At 36.5% G+C, this 9,438-nt stretch overlaps 1 protein-coding gene across 1 annotated transcript; it reads right to left on the bottom strand.

Moving 5' to 3' along the window:
* Nucleotides 1-1,860: 1,860 nt before the first annotated feature.
* Nucleotides 1,861-7,506, bottom strand: LOC149229302 (monofunctional pimaradiene synthase). Its single transcript, XM_089375811.1, has 15 exons — nt 7,303-7,506; nt 7,157-7,231; nt 6,972-7,042; nt 6,560-6,866; nt 4,905-5,088; nt 4,593-4,810; nt 4,374-4,494; nt 4,188-4,300; nt 3,846-4,075; nt 3,637-3,749; nt 3,430-3,528; nt 3,095-3,310; nt 2,854-2,992; nt 2,497-2,745; nt 1,861-2,403 (listed from the first exon to the last, which is right to left on the bottom strand). Exons 1-15 carry the CDS (start codon nt 7,475-7,477, stop codon nt 2,107-2,109), a joined length of 2,607 nt encoding a protein of 868 aa, XP_089231937.1. The 5' UTR covers nt 7,478-7,506; the 3' UTR covers nt 1,861-2,106.
* Between the last annotated feature and the right edge of the window lie 1,932 nt (nt 7,507-9,438).

Below are 9,438 nucleotides of genomic sequence, written 5' to 3'. Positions count from 1 at the left end.
TGATATTTTATCTTTAATGTCATGCCTGAAAATCGTTGAAATTTTAAGGCTTTGACATGATATTTTATCTTTAATGTCATGCCTGAAAATTGTTCAAATTTAAAATATTTTTAGAGATGTGATATTTTATGTTTAATGTCATGACTCATATTTTATCTTTAATGCTATGCCTGAAAATCGTTGAATTTTAAGGTTTTTTAAAAACATGATATTTTATCTTTAATGCCAAGTTTGAAAATTGTTCGAATTTTAAGGCTTTTCAAAGATGTGATATTTTGTCTTTAATGTCACGCCTTAAAAATCTTGGAATTGTAAAGTTTTTCAAAGTGATGATATTTTATTTTTTAAGTCATTATTAAACAATGTTGAAAATTTACCTAGAAAAAAAGAGGTTATTCCAGCGTCAACACTTTTTGTTTTCAAGTTGTTTTTTGCACAAAAAGAATTGGCTTTTATTGACTTTATTGTTATTTTTAAAAAATGTTGAAAAATTACCTTGAAAAAAAAATGTTATTACAACATCAACACTTTTAGTGTTCACGCTCTTTTTTCATATATTTTTTTTTATTTTTTTAGCTAGAGTGGTTCTTGTTTGATTGGTAACTTTGTTTTACTAAAACATCACATCACTGTAATTTTCCATTTTCATTTTGTATTACATTTCCAAAAAAATCTCTATAATATAATACATTGCTTTTTTGTTTACTACGACTTTTACTTTTTCGCATCTTTCCATAAAAATTTATTCTTCTTATTTATCACAAATTTCCCTTTTTCACATCTTTTGAATAAAACTTTCTTCCACCATTTTGCACTCAATTTTTTTCGCTTTTGAAACACTACATCACAATGAAGATATTTTTATTGTGATACATCACAACTCTTAAAAGATATTTATTTCAAGACATATTGTATGAACCAAACAATTTTTTTCATGTTGGTGGTGTGTAATACATATAGTTGTTTTTTACCATTAAGCTGTAAAAAAAAATACATTTCCATTCACATTACATTTTCTAAGTATTTTTCTCCACCTTCAAATGTTCATTTTTCTCCCCAACCAGCTTTTCATATCATATGGCACAATTTTTTTTGTCCATTTGAAATAACATAATATGTATGACACCAAAATAAAAATATATATAGAACGCACATTGAACCAACCATTTTCTCAAATATAGCACAATAGTCCTAACATTTTACATCATATCTTTCAAAACATTACTTCATTTCCACACAAAATTCCTGATTTGTCCTTGATACGATCAAGAAGTCCATAATATGTCCTTGATACGATCAAGAAGTCCATAATATGTACAACCAATTTTAGAAATTAAAATTTTTTATTTTTTGCATTATGAAAACATATTTCAAGTCCATAATATGTACAACTAATTTTAGAAATTAAAATTTGTGATCTTTTGCCACTATGAAAACATATTTTTTTGGCAACTGATTGATTTTTCGATTTACCCACTACATTTAATGTAAAGGTGATTATACATATTAAAAGGATATGGGATTGTGTATAATGTAACGGTGATTATACATATTAAAAGGATACATATTAATGTGATTATACATATCAAAAGGATATGGGATTGTGTAAAATGAATTTTTTCCCTATATTGATTTTTGGATAAAAAATTGTACGCCTCATAGATTTTCTGTGTTAATAATTACACATGTCGACACGATAAATCAATTGTCAACTTTAGATTGCAATCATGAAAATTGTTCGTCACCTAAATATTTACAATCCAAAAATTGTAAGCCTCAGATTTTCTGTGTTAATAATTACAAATATCGACACGATAAATCAATTGTCAACTTTAGATTGCAATCATAAAAATGGTTGGTCACCTAATTATTTACAAATAACTTTTTTCCATAACGATTCTCATCATGATCTTCGCGTATGATTCGAAAATTAATTGTGAAAAACAAAAACACGTTGGGCAGCCTGAATTTCATTGCTGTCCTTCGAAAGAGAAAAAGGAGAAAAGGGAAAAAGAAACGACTATAACAGGCGCTGAGCAGGCGTGCGTTCCTACAACGTTAACAGAACACCGTGAGAGGGGCGGGCCTTTATTTGAATAATTTATTCTACGCAACTGGTTCGAACAGGATCTTTTTGACATGCTCTTTAATTTCCGTTTCATGTGAAAGTGTGAAACCGTCTCCTTCCATGTAAAACAGCTGCATTGATCTCGCACTGTCAAAAACCATTCTCCTGCAATTGTCCGGCACGTCTTTTGTGTTCAGGAATTCACACTTCAAATCTGCGAGGGCGTTTTCCATGAGACTATAAATATGTTCGAGAGCTTCTTCCTCTGACAATTCGGGATGGTCCTTCATGTAACACTGTATGGCAGAAGCCACCTCTCCTCGACCTCTCTCCGCCTGCACATAATTAGCAACCGTTCAAATAAATTACAAGCGCCTAAGGACAGAGACCCTACATTGGATTGGATTACAAGAGATTGAGTACCCTGCCTGGTAACTTTTGGTATCGTTCACCAAACGCCCTGTCAAGCACATGAGATATACAAATTTGGATCGGTAACCAATTTGGGAGAGTATGTGATCTGTAAGAACCTCTCCAGTGAAAAGAACACTAATCAGAACGACAGTTGCCAGTGCTATTGATACAGTAGCGGTCTCTATGTATTCATGGAAGGACGGCACATATTCAGCTTCCGACCATTCTGCTTCTTTCGTGAATGCTTCAAGCTGGATCTCCCACTGCCATATATCATATGACCGATAAGTCTCGATCAGTATTTAATTGTACCTTTGTGGAAAATGAAAAGCTCCTTTAATATCAAACACTTGTAAGTTTAATTTACATACTAAATTTCTAATGTAGCCTAGCACGTCATGACCCTGTCTCTTGCGCCCTTCTTCTGCTATTTCATTAACCAGATTGTACAGACCCAGGAAGCATGTTTTGATGTGCTCTGGCATTCGGTCTAACAGAGAGTGATCCCATCTATAACAAAGACGAAGAATATGCATCTGTTTAGAAGCGACAATAATCATAGAAATTGTTTCATTTCATCTATTCTTAGATCCAGAGAAATTAAATCTCAACCTTTTAACTGCTTCATTGAACAGCTTGATGTCTTCTGCAGATCCATGCACGTCATAGAAGCCATCTAAAATGACAGTGCAGATGGTAGATTTCGTATAAACGGCTCTACACGTAGCGAGCTCTGGTTCAAACATAGAAGACGCGATTGAGAAAAATATTTCAGCCACACGGTCGGGTAGAAAATTGAGCTCTGCGAAACCTGATGATTTCCACCATCTGTGAACAATGCAATATATAGTATCATAGCTTTCAGTACGTAAGATAGACATCACATGAATGAAACATTGAATTAAAAAGAAATATAGGGCTTAAATGATTGAAACATCGAATTAAACCTTCGAAGCTCGCGAAACTCCTTTTGGTGTATAGACTGCACATTATTGAAGTCCAGTTTGGCCAGTTCCAAGTATTTGCGGTTGTTAATATATGGCATCCTGCTCCCGTCAATTATACATTAAAATACAAATGGTTTGCGATTTAGCATACTAAAACCAATATTGGGTTCAACGGTATTATATTGGAAACAAATATTACAATCTTACATATACATGGTTTTCCCAAGCCAAACATCGTTTGCCCCGTAATGTTCAATGTAGCTTCTGGCCTCCAGCCTTGGCAGACTCCTAAGCCATGGATATTTGAGGGCGTACTCCACCTGCAAATAAAATTAAGCATATATATACTCATTGATGTGAGGTTTAGGTGGCAGCAAGACTGAGATGTTAAAAGAGACGGCAATAATATTATATACCTCTCCCCGAATGTTCTTTTTTAGACCCCATTTGTCTAACGCATCCACATTTTCCAAAGCGTTCCACAGATACCTTTCGGTACAGAGTTTTGCTTCTTCCATGACCGTTTCTCCGGGAAATGCAACGTGTGAGCAACGATTGAGGTTTAACATGTCTATTACTCCTCTCTCCCTTTGACCCGGGAAGCGAAAGAACTCGCCATTCTCATCTCTAAAAGTTTTTAAAACATCTGCCAAGAATGATGGTTGCAGATGATTCAACAGAGTGAAAGAATTCAAAGACTTGGCTGTTGGCACAATTGCCAACTAGATATATCTCTCTACATAAACATTTTCTTTTACCTGAGGATACATTGTATCCATGCAGTCTCAAGATTCGAAGTCCCATGGCCATAACATCAATATCAGCAACAGGATTCTCTCTCGCCCATCCAATGCCTCTTTCGTCCCAATGGCTGCACATGAATTTCAAAATTTATTAAATTTGGGCTTGAAGTGAATCCTGTAGAATGCTTAAAGACAGGATACCTGTAAACATAATCCAATGCGTCCTTGATTTCCTTTTTGAAATGGCGATCGATCCCTAACCGTTCGACAATATCAACGGCCCACAGACGTTCAAATAGATCAAGCGGATACTGACACGGCACTACGATAACAAATTCTCCGTTGTTAGCCTTCACTTTAATTTAATCTTTAAACAAAATAAAAATAGCCTTTCATGAAATCAAATTGTCATGTTGATACCATGGTTTCCGAATTTGATTAAAACGAAGTTCAAGAATTCCAAGCACTTGGTGTTCCCTGTACACATGAATACAGCTGCTGTAGATGCCGGCGAGCTGAGGAATGATCCATCCTTGGATTGAAGTTTGATGATTTTGTGACAGTCTATTATTTCTTGCAGGCCTTCCAAATAATACAAGAATGTTGTTGGAACAGTATAGAGAGTATCAGTGGGAATCCTGATCAAAACACCACCACGACGGTCAAGTAAATTAATAATGACATAGAGAAATGAAAATTTTATCAAGGACAGAAGAGCAGAGTTTAACGAACATTTTAAGTTTAGCCTCCCGCTTCTCAATGATTTGTTTGATGAATGGCGTATCATAAGGCAAATCCAAGCATAAGCTTTTAGCTTCATTTATCATTGCGGGAAAGACAAATTCAAATCCAATTGGCTGGTGATTGTCCGCCTCATCCTCCATCGTTCCAGCGTGCTTTTTGAAGAATTCAATACCTGCAAGATATTTATATATATATTTTAGAGCTATAAATATGGATTGCACTGAAACAAGCATACCTTTTTACACAAAACAAAGTATATAACAATCTTCTCTTGGTTCAAGGCTGTGTGGGGGTGGGAAATTCCTAAGAAACTTTCTTGTTTTGGGTGGCTGACAATTCATAATGGGATTCTTATTTGGAATAACTTGCAAGGTAGAGGTTTTTATGGCCTGGTCATCTGCCCCATCTGCCCTATGTGGTTATAGGAGGAGGAGATAGACCACCTTTTTAGGAGATGTATTTTTGCCAAGGAGGTGTGGTCAAGGAAGTGTGGTCTGGGGTGATGGATTTACTGAAGCTTGACTGTCCGGAACCCCACACACATTGATATAATGCTTTACTTATTGTACAAAGGATAAACCAGAATATCGAACTCTCCCATTCTATATCATCTGAGCCATTTTAGCATAGTCGGAACTCCTGGCTGTTTGAAAACAAGAACCCTATGGCTTGGGAGGTGATTAGGAAGGCCATCACTTATTTTTAGAGATTGGTCTAAAGAAGATAGTTATAAAATCTAGGAATAGTACTCATAAGAATATTAAGGGGCTCTAATGGAGAGGATCCTTTGATGGAGCATGTCAACAGAGAATATGTGGCTCTGGAGTGAGCATGTCAACAGAGAATATGTGGTTGTGGTTGTCATCCCTCTCTTGAATTTGGGCACTTTTACCATTTTTGGTGGCAGAAGATTAACAGTAGAGCTGAGCTCATTGCACTTTAGGGAGCCCTCACCTTCGCAAACTGGCTTGGGCTAGACAACATTTACATCAAAGAGTATCATTGATTAGGTCAAAGAACATACTCTCTTCTGCCCCATATTTCGTCCAACTAGATGAACAGCATCAGACTTCTGGCAGCTACTTTCAGAACATCTCATACACATACATCTACAGAGAGCAAAACCAGGTTGCTGATCTTAAGTCAAAAAGGGGTATCGACGCAGAAACAGGTATGTATCCCTTCGCCTCATACATACAGGACAGACTAACTAATGCTGGATGCATAAACAGCAACTAGGGATCTACATAAAAAAAATAACAGGTATGTATCCCTTCGCCTCATACATACAGGACAGACTAACTAATGCTGGATGCATAAACAGCAACTAGGGATCTACATAAAAAAAATCTTGATGAAAATGTTGTAATTTGTTGTAATTTCTAGACTGGTTTTTGCTGTATTTGTTAAGGAACTGGTATCCATTCTGCAATTAATGAGTAGATCATAGCATCTTTACTCTGGGATAAGATAGGAAGTATGCAAATAAAGAAAATGTATAAAAACAGGACAAAATACTCATTGTAATGAACTGGTGGTCTAACAGAAAAATATCTGGAAAAGTCAATGTAATCTCTTTTTATCAATGAAAAATAAAGCTTTTTTTTCGTTAAAAAAGAAGAAAGAGTATACAGTTCGCAAACCTTGCCGCACTTGTGTCTGGCCAGTGCGCCATACAGTGAGAGTAATAATACACGCAAGGGTAGCGAGTAGTCTGTCATATGTTGAGAAATAGGTCCCTTCGCCCCAAGAGCCATCTTGCAGCTGATTTTGAAGAATCCATTGGAGTGTTTGAGGAAAGTGAGGGTGGTCAGAGCCATCAACTGCTGGAATCTTTGCTACCCAAGCAGTGTCATACGCAGAGGGAGTCGTTTCCCCATCGCCCATACCTCTAAACATACTCTTAATCTCAGCTATTAATATTTCGACACGCTTCTCGTCAGCTTCAGGCTGCTAAAATATAATTTTAGCAAAACATCAGCTGAGATTCTTGTCACAGGTCAACCAGAATCTTTATTTAAAATAAAATGACTAACAGCCGCTGAGAATACAAACCTTGTGAGATGACGTTATAAAATCAAAAATATCATCCTTCCAAACGCCTGGAGGGATTTCTTCTCGTTTCGCTAGAATAGCACCAGAAAGCTAATCAGGACGTGTAAAAAAATAATAATAAAAAGTGAAATTAATCACTCGGCAGGATGTTGAAAACATTTCGCAATGCCCCAGCAAAAGCGTACCAGTCTTCATTATATCAGAATGACTAGAAAGGGAGGTTGCGCCTTCTCCAACACAGGCAACGATGTTGCTTGAACCTGCATATTAAAAAATACTTAGAAAACTAAGGCAAGATAAAATACAGTAAAACTTAAGATTGTATGGCCACCTGATCGTAGGTCGATGATTCTCTGCTTGCTAGCACTGCTTCTGGTATGAAGCTTGATGAAGAAACATGGTATGCATTGTGTTTTCACGTAGGCGTTGATAGTGAGAAAATGATGTCCTCTCAGTGTCGTAGTAATGGGGTTATAGGATGTCAATGAACACAAAGGCATGGCCATCCTGGTGAATGTGCCACTAGATTAGCAGAAGTAAAATATGCACTGAAATGTAGGTGTTCGAAATCACTATAAATAACCCATCCATCCTGTGCACCCTAACTTCCACGAGAAAGGATAAAGGTTGGTAAAGTTGGTAGGATAGTTGAAAATTTGTTCTCCATACAACTCAACTCTCCACACACTCAAATTTGTCTTTTATTTGAGATGCTTAAATTTGTCCCTTTTTTTGAAAGCTACGTGACCTCCAACGCATCACGAATAGAAGATGCTTAAATTTGTCCCTTTTTTGAAAGCTATGGGACCTCCAGGCTCCAACACATCACGAATAGAATCCAATACACTGGGAACTTGGAAGTGTGAATCGATGATAACTTTTTGTCCTTTTTTTTGGGAAAGCTGCGGGACCTCGAACGCGTCACGAATACCACCGATAACCTTAACAGTTATGTCAGGCCACATTTACCATAGTAGGCTAAGTTGATTTTTTGCAAGGGTTCATAACGGTTTGAAAAGTGCAGTTCAGAAACACCAAACACAATCATGGAATTTTTTAATTTATTTTCTAAAACACTTAAAACATTCATGGAATTTTTTTAATTTATTTCAAAAACACTAAAAACATTTTTGGAATTTGTTTGATGATCATCATGATTAGCGTTCACTAAGATTAATGCGGTCTATCAGGCCTTAAGAAGGAGACTCTAATTGTAATTATTTATGATCTTATTTCTTTGTTCAAAAAGAAGGGAAAGAAGTGCATCAAGATGACTATAGTTGGGTTGACTTAGTAAGTCATGAAGATTGGAATTGTGATACATGTGAGAGAAATGAAAGCGGATGAGTAAGGGTCGGACAATGTAAAAGAAAGTGATTTTCATCCTCCACTTGCTTAGTATCGCAAAGTTGATAGATTCTATCATCCCAGGGAGTCTTGGGAGTAGACCACCATCTAGTTTCACTCCGAAGATCGTGAGAGTTAGTTATGATCTTAGCGATGTTCATTTTTTTCTTTGAGTTGGTTAAAATAGAAAGATAATTCTGATTCTCAAAGGTGGGGTTGATCACCACCTTATAATATCTTAGCTTCTTCTTACCCTCCAGCTCTTTATCATCCCATAACTTATCTTTAAATTTGGAGCTAATAGTATCTTTAACACTATCCTTGCTTCCCAAGATGATTTCCTCATTTATCTCCCAGTGGTTGAGCCAAGCCTGGGCATCCTTATTCAACCCACGCTAGAGGCAATGATAGGGGTTTTGACTAAGCATAAGAAATTTTATGAAGCCTCTTGGTTTCCATGTTGTAAAGCTTCTTATACATTAGATATTTAAACATAGCCATGTTTTCAATAGGGGAGAGGCCAACTTCGATCAGGAGGATAGGATAGGGGGTATTTCCCTTGATCTTGAGGTTGTAGGTTATGAATTGCTTTTGGATCATCTCAATCTTTCTCCAAGACTCTCTGGATATACTGCAACCCCAAAATTCACAACCAGGACAACAGGGGTGATGAGGGTCTCAAAGAGGAACATTTTTTTACTCCAAATACAAAGATCGACAACCTTACAATTGTTTTCAAGCGCATAATAAGCTTTCCAGCCTCCAATAATACTTTTCTCAATGTTGTAGTTCCAGTTAAGCTAATAAGGGATGTCAATACCCAAATATTTATAAGAAGAGACTTGTTCCAAGCAATTGTCATCATAGACGAAATTTCCATGGGTGGTCTTTTTGGATTTAATTATCATGACTTTAGTCTTGTCGGTATTAACTGTCATACCCATCTTGGAGCAATAGTCATGAAGAGTCTTAAGCTTCTTGTCCAGGTCCTCATGGCTTCTAGCAAGAAGAACAATATCATCGGCGTAGAGGAGAAGAGTGATGATATTACCAATGAGCTTAGTTCCTTTGCACCCCGTGATCTCCAAACACTCCTCTAACTTATCGATGTAAATACCAA

The sequence above is a fragment of the Pinus tabuliformis genome, chromosome J (assembly GCF_031772625.1).
Source record: "Pinus tabuliformis cultivar Carrire ecotype Pingquan chromosome J, CPIR1, whole genome shotgun sequence".
NCBI lineage: Eukaryota > Viridiplantae > Streptophyta > Pinopsida > Pinales > Pinaceae > Pinus > Pinus tabuliformis.
Note: the sequence above shows the minus strand (reverse complement) of the source record. Positions and strands in the feature narration are given on the sequence as shown.